Source organism: Vitis vinifera, chromosome 13 (assembly GCF_030704535.1).
Source record: "Vitis vinifera cultivar Pinot Noir 40024 chromosome 13, ASM3070453v1".
Lineage (NCBI taxonomy): Eukaryota > Viridiplantae > Streptophyta > Magnoliopsida > Vitales > Vitaceae > Vitis > Vitis vinifera.
In genome coordinates, this window is record NC_081817.1 from 20448680 (window position 1) to 20468866 (window position 20187).

General features: G+C 35.9%; 1 protein-coding gene across 6 annotated transcripts; it reads right to left on the minus strand.

Annotated features, from left to right (window-relative positions):
- Window positions 1-46: 46 nt before the first annotated feature.
- Window positions 47-19225, minus strand: LOC100852523 (SAC3 family protein C). 6 transcript variants are annotated; one of them, XM_010647172.3, is made up of 9 exons: window positions 18880-19217; window positions 9375-9475; window positions 6635-6856; window positions 5531-5752; window positions 5346-5431; window positions 5075-5171; window positions 4606-4698; window positions 4356-4510; window positions 47-585 (listed from the first exon to the last, which is right to left on the minus strand). In XM_010647172.3, exons 1-8 carry the CDS (start codon window positions 19178-19180, stop codon window positions 4358-4360), a joined length of 1275 nt encoding a protein of 424 aa, XP_010645474.1. In that variant the 5' UTR covers window positions 19181-19217; the 3' UTR covers window positions 47-585; window positions 4356-4357. The 6 variants fall into 6 exon arrangements, 5 of the variants coding, with proteins under 5 accessions (XP_010645474.1, XP_059597741.1, XP_059597744.1 ...); XM_059741758.1 differs by having other exon boundaries at window positions 5346-5752; window positions 18880-19220; XM_059741761.1 differs by lacking the exon at window positions 18880-19217 and adding an exon at window positions 16928-17052 and having other exon boundaries at window positions 5346-5752.
- Between the last annotated feature and the right edge of the window lie 962 nt (window positions 19226-20187).

Genomic DNA, 20187 nt, shown 5'->3' on the forward strand with positions numbered 1-20187 from the left:
TTTCTTCTTCAACAAATGAATATTTAGAGCATACGATTACAGTAAGTGACAGCTGATAAGATTTCCTACTATTGAACCTGACATATTAATTTCAGAAGCTCTGTTGTCTTCTGCAATATCGTATTGATATATATCATGCTCACCAATTCTCGGAACATCTTAAACCTACTCAAGCTTTTGAAACTCATCCCCTTGATCTAGATCCTTCCAGGGTGATATATATCAGAAACATATATGAACCTGGCATCAACATTCATCTGCCCATATACAAACCAGATCACAAAGGATACGTATACTTCACCGATCTCTAAGTATCACCAAGGAGACACGTACAAACCAAACAGCTTATCCCCATGAAACAACAATTCCTCAAACACATTAAGTGGGAGTTTTAGGTCTTTATCTGCAATTTGACTCCAAGTTTTCATTGAGAACATGTTTCTTTCCTTAGTCTTTTGAAGCTAGTGATCTTGATAAAGTCTCTACAAACCCTGTTTGGGGTCATTGTAGTGTAAACCAAAGTGTCCCCAGTTATATGAACGTAGGCCACCATAGCACCATAGATTCATGGAGTTTCACATGTTTCTGCAATTCGGATCAAATTAAGATGAAGTTAATGAGCTTCAAGATGAAGTACAACACACTTTTTTGCCATTTTTTATGTGATCAAAATAATTGCTAGCTGTAGAGGTGTAATGGCATTTGTCAAATGTAACGTTCTTGGCGCCCATTTGGATGGTGCAGTTTGACATGTATTTGTTACATATTTTGCCTTGATTGAATTATGATTAATCAGCATTGAACCACCACCTAGTCATGCCCATCCTAAAAACTATTAAAACTCATTCGATTTTTTGGGTCTTATAGGGTGTTTGGTAATCATTCATTAACTTAATAACTTAATTTAATTATTAAGTAGATTAAATATATTTGATAAAATAACTTAATATTATATCTTAAAGTTACTTTTAAGTGTTAAATCAAAGTAATTAACTTATTCTTAATCTCAAATTTTTTTTTTTGTTTCATTTATCTGCATCTAGTTACCAAATTAATGAAGGTAAATATGACAATTTGATAATTTAAAATGATTTTTAAATTAACTTTATCAAATAACTTTAATACTTAAAGTAAATATTAAATAATAAATTTTACGTAAATAACTTAAATATAATATAACTTAAAGTCAACTTAAATTATTAAGTAATAAATATTAAGTTTTATCAAATAAGCCTTAATCAACAGCTTAAAAATAGGATCTCCTCTACTTAGCACTGCAATAAATGTTAAAATTCTCTATTCATTTAATGACATATAAACTTTTATTAAATAAGAATATTTACGTAATGTGCTTATAAAAATATTTCGATGAAGTTTGTATTATTCATTTATTACTATTTTATACTCTTGAGGTATTGATTAATAAGGTCAATAATTTAATTTAGTGTAATTGCTCATTACTTTAAATGTCCAAAAATATGACAAATTAATATATCTCAACCATAATATAAGTTTTTATATATAGAGTAAAAATGTTCATACAATATGCCATCTTTCGATGAATCTAATTAAAAAATGTAGTCTTATCTTATGATTCACACCTTCTAATCTTTTCTTATTCTTTTATATTTTCTAGGTATTAATTAATGAGATCCTTAATCTAAACAGTTTTTTTTCTCTCTATATATAACAAATCTAATCAAATTATGTACATGGATATATAAAGTCTCTTTTTCTATCGTTTATTTTAATTAATGTATCAGAGGTGTATATCTTTTTTTGCACATGTTTAAGGGATAATGGACTTGTGTTTCATACCAGAGATAGAAGGGCGACAAGGTTTAATTTTCACTTTATTACATATACGTTCCTTTGTCAAGGCTTTGAGTATACATTAAGCCAAGTCATTTGAGTTGAAACACTTACACAATACCTAAAATTGAAAGATACCTAATTTGATATTCCATATCGAATAAGAAGAAATTCATGATATTATATACATATGAGTTGCTCTTAACCATGTGGATGCAATTTAAAGTGACGATGATCCATTGAAATTAAAACAAATAATATTTACACGATTGGAAGAATCATTATACCCTGCTATCACTTAACTATCGAGCACCAACCCAAGCATTCCTCTATTAACTTCACAACAAGATGAGAACAAAAATCAAACTACCCTAAATTTCTTTCTTTATTTTTCTTATATCCTTTGTTTGGTTGTGGAGAATGTGAAGGAACAATCAAAAGTTTTGGCATTAATTTTATACCACATTAATTGCTTCACTACCTAAACTTGATAACATATATCTATATATATAAATGATTTTTAAGTTTTGATTTCATTTCTTAGTTGGAGGATTATATTTAAGTATATATTAGATGTTGTGCACAAACTCTGGTCAGTTAAAAGTTTTTTACAATATAATTAATTTTACCTTTAAAATAAATTAATATTAGATGAGTAATTTAATAGGATGAGACAATTAAAAAAATTAAAGAAGAGAATCCAACTATTTAATAGTGTATGATATTCAACTTTCATACAATATTTTATTAAATATTTGAAATGTAAGCCATGTAATTAATTTTGTTTTTTCTAATTTTTGTGGTATTTTTTTAATCCTCAATCTCTATTGAATAAATAAAAATATTGATAACAATTAATATAACGACATCTTTGGACTACCTAATATTGTTGTCCGCTGTCATGTCCCAATTCAGAAATGTTAACCTGATTGCCTTTCAAAGCTCGCACATTGTGTGCTGTTAGATGAGCTTCCCCCGTCTCTTAAGATTGACTAACCCATGTGCAAGTGTTGTTCACATGGAACCTTCCCATCACAATGAAATTTCAAAGATTACTCGGACCTGTCAATAAAGGTTAGAGACTCATTGAATACATTAATGTAACGCACGTGTGCCTAAAACATCTAAGGGCATCACAAACATATTATCACCTTAAACTTCCTTGGCCTAAGCGATCATGGTCCCTCTAAGAAGCTAGCTATAGAGGTTCGTCTTCACATAGCTAGTTAGCAATCCTTTTAGTATTAGTTTTTTTTTTTTTTTTGGTGTTTTTTTTGGGTTTGAAAAGACTAAAGAGCCCATCATATGGTGACGTGGCACTACAGTATTGTTGGACGAACAAAAAGTGAGTAACTGCATAAACTCCAATCTATGTGTAATGCATGCAAAAGAAAATACATGCAACGTGTGTAAAGCCCTCCAGTTTCCACACCAAAACCTCTCCTAACAAAAATTAGTACCCAAAATACCACCTCAAAGAGTGGGCCATGCCTTAAAATCTGGAGGGTAGTTTAGGTATTTGAGAGACTACCACAAATTTAGTACCAAAATACCCCTAAAAAGAGCACCATGCCCTAAAATTTGGAGGGCTTTTTTGGGATATGTAGAGAATAATGTGGGCTCAGCAATGGGTTGTCTTTTTGTATAAAGGAGATGATGCTTTGTAGAGAAGAATCAAAGCAAAAATGGTGATTAGAGGGTCTCTTCTTGTGTTATTCTCTGCTATTGTTGGATCAGTGGCCCCAAATATTTCAGATATCTCTAGCTATTGGTTTTGTTCAACTTGCCATGTAACACCTTATGAACTTCCTATTAAGTACATCCTTTATTGGTAGTTGTCATAGGGAAATATTCTAGAAACTTTTACCATCTTCCATTTAGCCTCAAACTTTGTGTTAGCACAGGAATCATCTGTTGTGTTGGAAACAGCTCTGATACCACTTGTTATGCGGAGACAATTGAACAATAAACAACAAAACAACAAAATAAACCAAAAAATAATTAACATGATTCAAGAATGTGCTTACATCCATGGGAAGGGAAGAAATCAACTCACTATTAACCTAATTTTTCTTTGCTTTCCAAGAGCCAAACCAAGGCTAAATTTATAGAATTTCCCTTTCAAGTTAAGTTACAACATCAGTTGATAGCTTACAAGAGGTCAACTCTAATATTTACACATAAGACTCAAAGACAATTTTGAGAAAACAATATTACAATAGATGGAATACTCTTAGAAGATTTTAGAAATACCACTTATCATCAGTTGCTATTATTCCATTTGGCACAACACTGCATGATTGGGATGTAGAAAACATGCATCTCCATGCACACACATAAATTTGGTCTTGCGGGGTTATCTACTGTTCCTTTGACGATAGTTTCTGGGAGTGAATAGATTGCTTTACTCTATTCCCAAAAAAACTAACCACTAGAAGGTGTCATAAATTCTTGAAATTATGGGATCAGAAATGGTTGCACATGCAAGTTATATTTGTACAATAAGAAGTTTGAAAGAGTAACTAGTTCCAATTGATTGTTACCTCTAAAAGTGTTCCAAACCCAAAAGGCAATAGCTTGGAAAGACTTCCTTGGGATAATGGAAGTTTGTTTGCTTGGTTGATAAGAACTTATTTCCCCGTTCATCAGTGCTGGTCTCAAGACCACAAGCATTGCAAAATGATTCCACATCTAATTCCTACAAAAATGCAAATGAAGTCTTTAAGGTTCAAAAGATATTGGAACTTTGGATGACAAATTTTAGCAATTTAATGCTAGTAAATGCAATCATACCTTCATCATCAAGAGTTTGGACAAGTGTGCAATTGGATACGGATGAAGTTTGTAGCCACAATAATTTACACATGACAATGCCAATGCTCGAACCTTTTACGGTCAAAAGAAAACCAACAAAAATGTATATAAATCAGGCATGTCTTTTAGAAGCACTAAAAAAGGGAATTGAGAAGAACTTCTAAATAAGACCTGGTTTATGAAACAAGCAAATTGAATTTGAACACTTCAGATGAATGAAGAAAGTGAGGAGCAATAAACCACATAAAGAAACAACTGGTGAGAAATTTAAGAATAATGAAGTACAACTACTAACAAAAATGAAAGAAAAATAAAACCTAAAAGCATAAGTACTCAAGTCTAGATTTTAGATATATTCTCATAAATGAAATTGGAAAACAATAAATCAATAAAGAAGCATATATTTTTCAAACTGAAAAATCTAGCAAAATCAACATATTTAAGCAACCTCATTGATGTAAGGTTCAATTATGTAGTACTGTAAATAAGATGCCTCAGTTGTTGTAGTACAAAGGAAACGCTTATAATTGCCCATCCGAAATAATCTGTTACAAGAAAAGACAGATCTTTCAGTTCATGAAAACAAAATTTTTAACATTGGGTACTAAAAGAAGAGAAAAAAATCGATTGGAAAACAGAACCACTCTACATTGAGTTAAATGTAAAATGAATATAAACAATTTAAATGCAAGTCGAATCTATAATAGCTTTGTGGTCACCTTAAAAGTCTCCGAGCAAAACACATTTCCTTTGACTTCAAAATGAGAGAAGGTACACGACCCAACCATAAAGAGAGTGACTCTCCCTTCAGAACAGAAATAGTAACATATTCAGAAACCAATACAAGGCAGCAAGAGATACTGAAAAAGATGAACTCAAACAAACAATGGAAGCAAGTATCCACCAATGGTTGGCTGTTAGAGCCAAGATGAAGAAGAACGTGAAATGAGTAGAACTCAGGTTCATTCTTGTAAATAGAATTTGAATTTCGATTTTCTTTGTACAGAGCATATAGAGATATCAGACACTTTTTCAGCTGCTCCATATTGAGGTAATGAACTGAAGAAAAACTTCGCTTGCTGCTACAACTGCGAAGCTTGTGGTGGGATATAATATGAAATTTCACCTATATTATGAAACAAACCACAAGTCAGAACATAAGATGCGGCTTTTAGCTAACTCAAAGGTTTTAGGATGAGATTAAAATATTTGATCTATTATCATCAAAAAACACAATTCATTCATATGCATGCTTGTTGTGCATTCTATTGCTTGGCTAAAAATGTTACTGGCCATGAATTTGTTCCTTTGCTTTAAGAATTTGAATCAAAAGTGAGAGAGAGAAACTATATAAAATTTTGAGGAACAAATTGATGGAGTTCTTGTTAAATAATTTCCTCATTTTTCCGAATTACTAGGATAAAGATATATAGGTTTAAAAAACTTTAAGAGAGGGAACAGGAAATACAACTTTTGAAATATGGTTAAGAAACTTCTATGATTGGGAATTAGGAGGTGGCAGCCCTTTTTGTAGGCATATTCTACAAAGTCAGCAAGTGTACTGGAAAACTTGACATTATGGAAGAGAGCACCAATTCCTATCACAGGTGGTGTGAGTTGCTTTGGTTCTATGGGTCTTTCATAACTTAGAGGGTGACTGGAAATAGACACTTAATAGTGGATAATTTAATTAGAATGGATTGGATAATAACTAATGTGCCAAGAAAGATTCAGAATCAGACCATTCATTTATCCATTGTAAAGTAGGCTTCAAGTTGTGTGATCACAGTTTCACCTCATTTGGACTCCACTGAATAAATTATCTTATTCAATAAAGCAAAAGGAGAGGATAATGACTCAATTATTCAACATTTTATCTCTTGTATACTTTGATTATTTTCTCCAACTAGGAGAGTGTTTAGCAATGGGTTGGCTAACTTATTGTATGTTGAGGAGATGAATGCTTAGAAAAAAAGGTAATTGAGATTATGTTTCAAGAAATTCATACCATTTCTTCAAACATATGAATTGTTTGATCATTAACGATATTCTGCATGCTAAGATCTTGTCTTATTGATCTTGTCCTATCAAAGACGAAATCATGAACCACGTCAAAAGGATGTTCCGTGGCATCCAACAGGTTTAATAGGTAGTTCAAAGTCTCTTCCAACACTGGAAGTGGCCGCACATCTGATGCCTGCATGTGCTTAGTGGCAATGGTTCTGCAAAACTAGTGAGAGAGATGGAGGGTGAACGGCTTTCTGCATCAAAATATAGACATTTCATGGCATTATAAAATATCAAGGAACAAATTGGAGAAAAAGATCCTACAATTTATGGCATCTTCATTTCTCATGCATCAAGTGTATAAATGATTATAAGCTAAGATGATGTTGAATCATAATAATAAAAATGACAAGAGATCAAATCATGAGACCCAACATAAGCTTTACAAGACGTTGCATTATGATAGATTAATATTTTGCTATAATAATATTATGCAATTAAACATATGAAAGGAAAATCAAAAGTAATTATTGTAACAACCTGCAGCCAACCGTATAGATATTATCCATCCTATGCTTAAGTGGCCTTCATGACTTTAAAATATGTGTACAAGGTTAAGAGGAATATATATATATATATATATATATATATATATATATATATATATATATATATATATATATATAACATTAGGAACTTTTTCTCCTATGTAATGTAGGATATTACAATCACCCTCTCATGCAGACACAACGTCCTTATTGTGTCCCACAGGATTGTAGGGTCAAATAAACGAACACCCATTTTAGGCCAAGCAAACTCTCCTACCGAGGTCGAGGATTGACTTTGATACCATTTGTAACAACCTACTCCCAGTTGTGTGGATATTATTTGCTTTGAGCCTAAGCGACCCTCGCGGCTTAAAAACGAATCAACAAGATTAAAAGAAGTTCATACATATATAGCGCTAGGAACTTTTTCCTCTATACGGTGTGGGATATTACAATTATACACTTTGACAAAGACAAAAACAACCAAAAGAACAGACAAGACAGCAAACACTTACTAATGATTGAATAAAGATATATGTTTAAAAAACACAAATGCCACTTGTTTGAAGGCCTCTTCCTGAGTTCGAATCCACACTAATGGTAAAAGAAGAAACAAGATGAAACCTATTCTAGGCTAACTTGCCTTTGTTTTTTCCTTTTTCATTATGAAACATAAACAGTTTTTGCAGAGAATAAAAAGTTGATTGGTGATCCTACAGCCACAATAAAGAAACAAAGAAAGCAAACGAGCAAAATAAACAAAAGCATCCCAGCTAAAACAAGAAGAAGATTACCATTTAGAAAGCATAACACAGGCTACAACCTAGAGCACATCCAAAATTGAAACCACAGGACTCCTAAGGTCAAGGGAGAACCAAAATTTTTACAAACCCAAAAGGAGAGGTGGCAATCCTCTTAAGCAAGCTATTGTCTTCCTAGTTAACCTATCTAGGCCTCCACAAAAAAATTTGCAATATAAGCCTCTTGCTAGAGTCAAGATCCAAAAAGCATCTACTTGGAGCATTATTTTAACTGGAGTAGTTCATAAAGCATAAGAAAAGCAACAGGTTGCGGCCACCTAACAATACAAGAGCCAACAGAAAAAGAGGAGCTGCAACTTGAAGATTTCGCAATAGGACTTTGGTTACAATACCAATTTTAGTGACATGATGACAAGCCTATGATAATTAGCCTTAAGATTGATTTGAAGCAAACTTTGAAGTATCCTTTGATGGCAGCAGGGAGTTGTGGTGTTTGTTTCTTGGTATAGTTTCATAAGGTAAAAGCATAAGAGGCAAGGGGGTTTACATCTTGCTATGATAGGCCTAAACCCTCAAGGGGTTGAGTTGCTGAGGCCTAAGAGCTCCCTAAATTTTCAATTTTACTAAAAAAATATAATTTTTTGAGCACAAGAAAATAGATAATAAATGAGTTTTTTTTAAAAAAACTATAGAAAGGTTTAGCCTGTTCCATACATTTTAGAAGCATTTAATGCTCATAGGAACAATAGATTAAACAAAACAAAAAAGAAAAGTTACATGACAATAATAGTACAACAAAATAAAGCACACCCCACAATAATAAGGAAAAATAAATTAATGGTGGCTCCATCAAATTCAAATGTCACAAATTCAAAAAAAAAAAAAAAAAAACCAAACAAACTAAGAAAAGAAAACAAATGAGATAGATGTAATATCAAATAAAAATATTGAATAGTGAATCAAATGGGATCATTAAAATTCAAACAATAATGCTTTGCACGTCAAGAAGCAAAGGAAAAAAAAAAAAAAAGTTTCAGCAAATGCTTGATCAACAACAAACACAAATCCAACAATAGCACCAATATAACAGGGGAAAAAACAAGTTTTCTACTAGAGAAACTAAAAAATCAGTTTGGCATAAACCCTGTAACAGATCAATAGCTTATTAGCATAGTCTTACTTTACAGTAGCATTAAGATAGGCTTTGGTGTCTAACACAGATATAGGTCATCCAACACAATCACCTCCAAAACAAAGCAAGACAAGATAAAACAAAACAAAACAAAAGCACAAGTATAAGTGCCTGAATTAGCGCTCAATAAGTGCACATGTTGATGGCTGATATGGTAAAGATGATTCAATAAGAGTATCATTGTCCGATGCAAGATGAGAAGCTAAGATGCGGTATAGAGGAATGAGATGTAGGGTTTACCTTTTTGACAGCAAGGCTTGGAGATGTTTTCCCAGGATTTCCATGTAACCTCTCAAACACAGCCAAGTCCCGAAGGCGTTCACGTTGGGCCCTTTCTCCAGCTATTTATTACAAATGAACATCAGAGATAAGAGTTGTTAAAAGAAATTACCAAGTATAAGCTGCTGAAATAATTAAACAACATCTTTATTAATAATTCATATTAAGCCATTGAAAATTCAATAGCAAGCAATGTGATTGCAGAAATCCTGATCAAAGAGTCAGAATAAACTCATCAGGAAATAAATACAAGCATAAGAAATACACAATTTGACTAGATGCATGCATCATTATGGTAAATAGAAAGGAGTAGACATATAAAATGCAAATTACCTACGATCATGGCAGCATGGGTTTCAAAACATTTTAATTTGCTTGGTTGCAAAAAGAAACATTAGTCCCATCAAGTGTTTTTTCTATTTCAACCTATGGAATAAGAAAGGTCTTATGGAAGCAGGGTCGTGTAATTTGCTTTCTACTATATTAGTGGCAACCAACCTGTAATAGCAAGAAAGGAAGAAAAAAGGAAAAGAATGGTATGATGTAGTTGTGAGACTGCATACTTAAGGAATTTAGTTTAATAGAAGATGACTGTGTTTAATATGAGAGTTCTCTTGATCACTAAGCATTTGGTGCAAAAATATCCCATATAAGGAGTTGTGCAATCTAGAATACAAATACTTTAGTACCATCATCTGGATGGTAAAACCAGAATAACTATGCTCCTGAAGCATAATTATACAGCTGTAGGATCATGATGCACAACCACCCAAATCAGCAAGACAAAGAACAGGATAGAACTTGTTGGCACAACCAGAACAGGACAAAATCCATAATAAAGTCCTCAATTACCAATCTATGTACGACACTACACCATTTGGAATGCTACAACAGATTCACTTTTGACAGGAGAGTTTATAACTGCCAATGGAACATTACCAAGTAGCAGACATGTCTTATGTAGTTTGGGGGGAAAACGATTCCTATTATCTGTGTCAAGACAAGTACCAGCTTCAGAGACTCTAATCTGGTGAAAATCTCAAAATTTTCCATAAACGTAATCCTTTTGCATCATAATTTGTTATTTATTTTAGTAAGGAATCAAACAATCATTAATGGAAGCAGGAAAGATATACAAGCAAGCTTGAAAAATGAGGAATTTTCAAGAAAAATCAAAGAAAATTACATTACCAAAAAGTAACATCAAGGGGCATTGGCCAAACCTATCCAAAAAAGAGACAATGCTGAACAGCCCAACAACCTACTGTATAGCTCTAGCCAATAGATCTAGGTTTTGCATATTCCATAACAGAATAAAGTCCTTCCATCATGTAACATAATATCTCTTTTTTATAACAAATGAGAATTTATTGAGTTAAACAAGATCAAAAAGAGGGATGATATGCATTTATGGCAAGAAGAGAACAGAAAAGCCGCTCCATGCCTCAAACCAATCAAAGAGCAGTAAGTGTTCTCAATAAAAATTTTCAGATATTAGCATCCCTATAAGAAAAATATAGCCATGCACCTGGCTAGCTGATCTGGGCCTCAATAGAGAAGAACAAGCAATGTCTCTAGCATGATTATGAAGCCACCCCATCTGATGAGCAATCCACTAAGGACCTTTGCCTTCAAAGAAGGTTCTGAGACAATAACAAAGGAATCCCCTTCAATATGGAGGTTCATTACATCCAGGCAAACAACCATGTCCGAATCTTCCTCGAGTGCTAAACACTCAGCTTCAATAACACCATTAAAGAGCCTGCAGTTTGAAAAACAACCTCAAAATATCCAGTCCCTTTGTGCCATCCAGGTTCAAGGCCTTCCCTATTCAAAGTATGTATCATACATGAAACCCCAATCTATGTGATCACAAACTTCCTCAAAACCTATTTTAAAAACCATCCCTTCGTCCTTAGAACAGAATTTTTCATCTAGGATTTCATTACTAATGACAACCACATCTAGTATTTGTCTAGGATTTCATTACTAATGATAACCACATCTAGTATTTGCCTTCCATTAACAAAAGCCCCTTAAGCTAGAGAGATGGCACTATTAAGAAACTTTCTAAAGCAACCCAATGGTAAATTGGAAGTATTCTCCTAAAAATTAGTGACTGGGTTGACAGGTATAAAATCCCAAATCAAGTTGGATCCCTCTTTCTGAAGATCAAGATAATGAAGCTGGAATTGGTGCTTCACAACTCCGAAATAGTTCTTCACTTGCCAAATTTTTGTGAAGGAACTTTGGGGTGAAGAAGTATCAGTGGTTATTTATTACCTCATTAATGTGAAAGTCTTCAATTACATTTTTTTTTTTTTGATAAGTAAATAAGATTTCATATATAAAAGAAACGCTAAAAAAGCGACTCAAGGTATATAATACCTATACACCCGCCTCCAACAAGGCTAAAAAACAAAGATAGCCCAACAACCCAATCCTACTTAGAGCCCAACCAATCAATAAAATTAGATATAGTTAGAGGGCAATCATCTATGAACAACTTAGTATCGGACCAAAAAGAAAGGATAAAAGAGTGTTTCAGTCGCTGAATTGACAACATATCATCCTTGAAAGCCAATCTATTCCTCGCCTTCCAAACCGTCCAGAAAATGTGAAGAGGAGCAGCTCTCCACGCCTTTTTGCGTTTTTTGCCCACGAAAAAACCATTCCAGCTTAGAAGGGTCTCTCTAACTGAAGAAGGCAATACCCAAGACACCCCAAATAAGGTAAAAAGTAGATCCCCTAACACCCTTGTTCTTGAACAATGAAGGAGCAGATGGTTTATGGTCTCCTCTTTCTCAAGACACATAAAGTATCTATTTGCCAATGCCCGTCCTCTTTTCTGGACCATATCCAAGGTTAAGGCTTTGCCCCACGTAGCCTCCCAGGCAAAGAAACTAATCTTGGGCTGCACATTCACATTCCAAATATAGCTTGAAGGAAACAGAGATGAACAACCCGCTTCAAGGGCAACATAGAGAGACTTGACCGAGAATTTACCACTCTTAGTTTCAGTCCAGGACACTATATCCTCCACATCCTCAATAACTCTTTTACCATGAAGCCTCTCCAAAAATCTTTCCGCCTCCTCTACCTCCCAATCATTGAAAGCTCTTAAAAAATAGGGGTTCCAAACCCCCTCCCCCACCCCCCAACCCCCCTCAGCCAAAGGATCCCAAAAATCTGCCACCCACGCTTCCTTCTCAACAGTCAAATCAAAAAGAGAAGGAAAAGATATACACAAAGGAGAATCCCTGCACCATCTATCCCTCCAAAATCTCACCCTCCTCCCATTACTAACAATGAAAACCATCCTATCGCTCACCAACTCCCTATCCATCCTTTTTCCTTTCCATAACCCCATACCATGAGCCTCTCTCACTTCCCGAGAGCACCAACCCCCTCTATCTTCTCCATACTTCCCTCTAATCACTTGATTCCACAAAGCTTCTCTCTCATTTGCGAAACGCCAATTCCATTTAGCAAGAAGAGCCTTGTTGAGAATGGAAAGGCATTTGACCCCCAAACCTCCTTTCTTCTTACTTAAACACACCAACTCCCATCTTACTAAATGAGGCTTTCGCTCCAAATTGCCCCCACCCCAAAGGAAGTCCCTTTGGATTTTCTCTAATCTCCGTCTGACTGAGCTTGGTAAGCACAACAATGACATGAGATAGATGGGTAAATTCGATAACGTGCTTCGAATAAGAGTCGCCCTCCTCCCTTGGATAAATATTGTCTCTTCCACATGGCTAACCTTCTTCAGAAGCGCTCTTCCACACCATCCCAAACTGTAACTGACTTAAAAGGAGCATCCAAGGGCATCCCCAAATAGGTGGTTGGAAGGCTACCCAATCTACAACCAAATTCCCAAGCAAGATCATCCATATTCTCTACCCTCCCTACTGGAATGAGTTCACTTTTTTCCAAATTTATTCTCAATCCCGAAACGGCCTCAAACCACATAAGTAACCAACTGAGATAAGTCAATTGATCTTGTGAAGGTTTACAGAACACCAATGTATCATCAGCAAACAACAAGTGAGAAATTAGGACCCCTTCTTCACTCCTACCCTTCACCCTACAACCCAATAAGAAACCTCCCTCTACAGCCCTTTCAAGAAAAGCACTAAAGACCTCCATAACTATCACAAAGAGATAAGGGGAAAGGGGATCGCCTTGTCTCAAACCCCTAGAGCTTTGGAAGAAACCCGTAGGGGTTCCATTGACCAACACGGAGAAACTTGCAGTGGATATGCACCACTTAATCCACCTGATCCATTTTTCCCCAAAACCCATTTTCTGCATGACTGTGAGAATAAAAGTCCAGTCCACGTTATCATACGCCTTCTCTATATCCAGTTTGCACAAAATGCCACTCTCATTATTCTTGAGAACCGAATCAATGGCTTCATTAGCTATCAACACTGCATCTAGGATTTGTCTACCTTCCACAAACGCCCCTTGAGCCTTGGAGACCACCTTTCCAACCACCTTTTTTAGCCTATTGGCTAAGACCTTGGCCAGCCACTTGTACAAGCTTCCCACCAAGCTTATAGGCCTAAAATCCCCTAAGGCTTCAACCCCTGCTTTTTTTGGGATTAGGACCATAAAAGTTGCATTTAGGCTTTTAACAAATTTGCCATTTTGATAGAACTCCTTGAAGAAACACATCACATCAGCCTTCACGAAATCCCAAGCAAATTGCCAAAAGGTCATAGAGAATCCATCTGGCCCCGGGGCTTTATCCCCATTATAGCCCAATAGTGCATCGAAGACCTCTTCAGAAAAATGAATCTCCAAGGCACTAGCGTCCAAAGGCTCCAAAGTCTCAAACTATAGCCCGAAAACAGAAGGGCGCCATTCCCCCGGATTGGACAGCAACAACCTAAAAGCATTGGCAATCCCTTCCCTAATTCCATTCACCTCCGTAAGCCAGGCTCCATTAATCTTAATTCTGTCCACATTATTCCTCCTCCTGTGAGCATTGGCGTTGTGGAAAAAACCGGTATTTCTATCCCCTTCTTTCAACCACACTTCCCTAGATTTTTGCCTCCACGTGATTTTTTCAAGTAAGACCCATTTTTTATAATCTTCCCTCGCTTCTTTTCTAGCTTCCAGCTCTTCCAACGACAGTCTACTAATTTTCTCCTTGGTATGCCAAAACTCCACCTGCTCCAAAGCCAAATTCTTTCTATATTCAACCCTACCAAATGTGTTTTTGTTCCACTTCTTCAGCTTAGCCTTCATAAATTTTAGTTTTTCGGCCAAGATAAAACTTGGGGATCCACTGAAGCTACCTTCCTCCCACCAATGCTTCAAAAGGTCCTTAACACCTTCCACTTTCAGCCACATATTCTCAAATCTAAACGGGGAAGGGCCTCTTCTCAGGCCCCCTCCGTCCAGAAGAACCGGAAAGTGATCGGACACAGGTCTTAGTAGAACAAACTGCCTCGCATCACCAAAATGACTATCCCACCCCTCATTAACCAAAAAACGATCTAGCCTTGAAAAAGACTGGTTATTCAGCCCTCCAATCCAAGTAAAAGGACCCCCAACCATAGGCAGATCCTTTAACTCTAGATCTTCTATAACTTCTGAGAACCTTCTCATGTTTGAATTCAATCTCCCTCCTCTGTTGCGCTCTTCCGGACTTAGAATGGCATTAAAATCCCCTACAACACACCACAACCCATTCCAAAGCCCCTTAATGGCCCCCAACTCCTCCCAAAAACTCTCCCTATTCCTCCTCAACGTTGGGCCATAAACCCCTGTAAACATCCATATGAAACCATCCTCGCAGCTCTTAAAAGTGCAAGAAATAGAGAACAATCCTTTTTGAAGGTCAACCAAATCCAACACCCTGTTATCCCAAAACACCACTATACCTCCAGCTGTGCCCCTTGAATCTACATCTCCCCATTCAAGGAATCTTCCCACTCCTTAGCTACGGATAATGCCCATTGACATTTCCTAAATCTTGGTTTCCTATAGGCAAACCAGATCCACCCTATTCTTCTTTATCAAAGCTTTGATCACCTTCCTTTTATCACAATTATTGGCCCCTCTTACATTCCAAGTGAGCAGTTGGAGCTTCATTTAGACCTGCTCATACTTCCCCCCCCCTCTTCTCCTCCTCCAAGATAATTCACTATCCATTCCAACTTTCTCAATTCTATTTCGAATTTTGACGACTCCAATTTTTTCCTTTTTCTGCCATTCAACTTTCCTTTTTGAAATTTCCTCTCTTTTATTCTTTTAAGCAAAAACAAAATTTCCCCTTCGAAGCCCTCCATCGGCATTCCAAGATAGCGGCTGAACTTAACCAAGCTACTAGAATGCCAACACAGTTCCCCCTCTTCGTCCCTCTCTTCCTCATCCTCTTGGGAGACCCTTTTCGAAACCCCCTCTGACGCCTCCTCGAAAGTCCCAGACTCCCTACCCGCCAAATCCAAGACCTCGGCCTCCCTCCCATCCGCCAATATCATCCTTAACAGGCCCATAACAGCTCCCCCTACGGCTTCTAAACCACTGCCCCGATCGGAAACCCTGGCAATGGCAACACCTTCCCCATCCCACCCAGAAGGAGTAGAAGAAAGAGAGGTTTCCCGCTTCCCCAAAGAAAAAAAAGAACAAGAGAATTGATCAGAGTACCTGGAAGCCTCCAACAATAACGCTCCGTCGGTGTTTGCTGTGAGATTAACGGTCGGATGAAGCAACCCTAGCTGGGAACCAAACATTTCCCCCTCTTGCTCTCCACAGACACACTCTTTCGATTACTTTTAACCTTAATGATTTCCCAAAAATCTCGTTAAACCTCAAATCCACATTGAGAAGACATGAAATTAGAATTGGCCCCCCACCACCCCCATCCTCCCCACCCCCCTGTCATTTGGGGGGCTTGGAGTCCACTCGAAAGTGACGCCCACCATAGAGGCAATAAGCTCAATATCTACCACAAGCTGAATCCTACCCATTCCTCTAAGAAATCTGCCTCTTCATTCGCAGATTTCAAAGTTTACAAGAAGGTGACCTCCACCATAGCAGCAATAAGCCCAACCTCTCCATGCAGCTAATGGGGATGGACTGTAAATTTGTTCTGTTGCTCATACTTTTCTGCTAGTAGTCCTAGGAGGTGTAGCTTAGCAATTGCAACAAAGTTATCCTCATATCCTCTGACCAAAACTTTCTCACATTACCCAACTTATCCTTAACTTCCATAAGTAGTAATTATGATAAAGTTATCTGCATATTTGTTGACAAAATTATTTTGCTTTTATGACACTGAACTTTGTAAAACAAGTGCTTATCATCGTTAACTGGATGGCCAATCTGAAGTTGTAAATCATTGTTCTGAACAATACGAAGATTTTTTGTCAAGAATCACCCTAGCACTTGGTGACCAATGCCAGCATTTTTTGGTCAAGAACCAGCCATACATTTGTTACATTTTCTGGAATAGGCAAAATGGTGTCACAATATGACCTTTCACACCTTGGCATGAATACCTTTCAAGTTGTGTGCAGACATCATCAGCCTGTCATGGGTGAGTCATCTGCTGAGAAACTGTTACTAGAAGTTGGGTAATGAATCACAAGATTGTGAAAAACTGGTCCATCATGTTAAGCTGTATCTGTTGCGAGGTCAAAATCAAATGAAAATGTCAGCAATGAGCACTGTGCCAACCGGAAGCTTGCAATTGGCAATTGGGGTTTTCTCTTCTCCCTCTCCTTCCTACCTTCCTTGTGGCCATACTGCCAAAATTCAGTGGTGACCAAATAATGAAACTTGCCTACCAGTTTATGGGCCTTATCAAGTTCTGGAACAAATTGGTACCGCAGGCCTGCGGCACACAAGTCAAATCTTCCTTCCTCAGCCCACATCCACCCACCCTTCATGCTTCCTAGTTCAAAAAGAAGTTGGGCTCTGTGTGGGGAGAACACATCAATATTCATACAGTCATGCGCTCCCCAATCACTTCCAAAAGTAGAGTTAAGGTGACCTATCCATCCCATCTAATTTTACAGTACAAAATCATGGTTCACAGAAGTGCTTCCAAGGCCTAACCAGAAAGTAAAAAGTTATAAAAAGCCTTCATCCCTACTCAAGAGGTAACTGATTCACATTATGACCTCTCTGTTTTCTCTTATTTGCTCAGGAAATTAATAACAGCATCAGAGAGCCTTTGGTCAGTGTCACACCAGTATTCAGCCAATTGCAGGTACATAGGAAAGTCCATAGTTTTCTAGGCTGAAGGTGTGGTATCTGATTTTAATCCATTCAAGCAGAAGAAATAATTATTTCAACAGGCCTCTTCATTGCTACCTTCAACTGTGAAAGGCTATTTGCAACTTGAACTTAAAAAAAAATCTGATGATGATTAGTACAACAATCAGATAGTCACAAAGTTCTCATTGACTAGAAGAACTTGCCAACTGCCACATAAATGGACTTCTAGGAGGCTATTCCACTCAGAAGCATGTCACCAAAGTTCTTGCCATGACAACATAGTATTAACTTTGGGGAGGGGAGGGGAGGGGAGGGGAGGGAGGAGGAAACATAATCTTCCAAAGCATGTTCCCATACATGGAATGAACACATGCCAAAAGACTCCATAGTGTTCATCTCTACTCTATGATTATCTACATTGTGAAAATCTCTAGCATCACTTGTATGTCTTTGGGTATAACATGAACAATTTGCATCCTTTTAGCACTCCCTAATGTAAGGATAATAAATTGAATTTAGTCATTTATAATCAATATCAACACCCTATACTGATATAGAGTGAATTCCAGATATACATTGAATTTATTCTCTGAACATGATAGGCTGGCCACCAGTCTTACCAGAATTTTCCTACCATTTGTACAGAATAGCACAAGGGTTGTCACATCAGCATGTGGAACCGGTGGCATAAAAGGCAGCAAGACAAGAAATGTCCTTATTTTGTTCGTATGAGAAGGAGATAAATCAATTTGGCCATATATGTGAGCAAAAACAAAAGAAATCCCTTTCCCTTCTCATGGAGCAATAATCATAAACAATCAAATTTCTTCTGGAGTCTTAAGATCCAGTAATTCAAGTTTTCAACACCATTTGACATTAGGATAAGTGCTCTACTCCAAATACAGTGTTTGATTACATGTAAACCTGACATGGTAAAGGAAAAGTGATAAAAGAGGTGGTAAGTCCATTTTCCATTATGAAAGATTTGGGGGAAGTAAAGGCAAAAGCGAATTTTTTTTTTGGGATTCCTACATCTTCTGCAGATTGGTATCTAATAAAGGGGGGGAAATATCAATTTTATTTGTAAAATTTATGTAAAAGCCACAAAAATGACACAAACTCCAGATTCACTTCTCTTTTCTACTGTTTTCCTCCAATTTCTCGGAAACCAAACACAGAATAACAGGAAAATAGAATTTAAAAAAATGGAAAAATAAGCACGCATTTTTACCAGGGCACATGAAGGGGCAAGTTCCAACTAAGGAGAGAAGATTGTTCGGATCTTGCTTTTCTTCCTCCTCTTGCTCTGGTCTTTGTGGCTTCCCACATTTGCTTTTCAATTGGTGAGCATCCTCCAGGGAGTTACTAGTTTTTGGGGGATTCGAGGAGAATTTCTCTGAGCGGAAACGCGATGAGGATGAAGCTGGAGATGAAAAGGCAGAAGAAGAAGCAGAAGGGTTTCTCCGTTGCCTCCTGTCCATGGCGGCTTGTGCTCTGGTTTCAGCTAGGATGATCCATTTTGCCAAGAGCATTTATTTAGATGATGAAATCAAGTGCATTTTTAGATTGTATCCTATACTTATCAACTTATCATATATTTTGTGGTGAATTATTCTTGGCACCTTAATACATAAAACATATGATAGCAATATTCTTGACTCCAGGCCTACTAGCCAAATGTATTCGATATGGGTCATTAAATAAATTAATAACTTAATTTAAGTCATTAAATAAATTAAACATGTTTAATAAAATAACTTAATGATATAAAATAAAAAACAACTTTAAGTAATAAGTACAAACAATTAATTTATTCTTAAATTCATATTTTTATTTGACATTTTTTACCATAATTTATCCCGTTACCTCTAGGATCTCTTTCACTACTCCATGACAGACATTCATTGTTACTTGATCTCCTTTACCTTAGTTTTAATTTATGAAAATAAATATATCAATTTGATAATTTAGAATAAATTTTAATTAAATTTTATCAAACAGTCTTAATAAATTTTAAATTAATTTTATTAAATAGTCTTAATATTTAAAATAAAAATTAATAAGTTTTAAATTAACAATTTAATTATAATTTAACTTATAGTCAACTTAAATCATAAATTAATAAATATTAAATTTTATTAAACACCCCTTAGTTTTTTTCCATCATTAATATCATTTAATGAGAAGCATAATTGTTTTAGACCTTTATTAAGTATTGAATTACTTATCTTATTTTCTATTATTATGGTAGCACATCTCGTCTTATTTCCTATTATTATTAGAGTATCATGCCTCATAATAAACCTATGTTTATGGGTCCATTTCATGTGAAATTACTCTCTCTCTTACTATAAGAGTAATTATAATATAAATTAAAATTTTTTATGTCAAATGGACAAGATGATCCCAATATTTGGAAAAACAATCTCCACTTATTGAGTATTATAATTATAACCTCATTTTAATATAGCTACCCTTATACCTTTTTTTTTTTTTCCAATAATTGTTTGATTGTGAAATGTTGATAAAAACAATGGAG

Bases quoted from the DNA above. Each gene is read 5' to 3' on its own strand.
- LOC100852523 (XM_059741758.1), bottom strand. From the start codon at position 19,180: ATGCTCTTGGCAAAATGGATCATCCTAGCTGAAACCAGAGCACAAGCC. The intron at 5,172-5,345 runs GTGACCACAAAG...TTCTTGTAACAG, and splicing joins TTTGCTCGGAGACTTTTAAG to ATTATTTCGGATGGGCAATT. The intron at 4,699-5,074 runs GTTGCTTAAATA...TGACCGTAAAAG, and splicing joins TTGAACCTTACATCAATGAG to GTTCGAGCATTGGCATTGTC.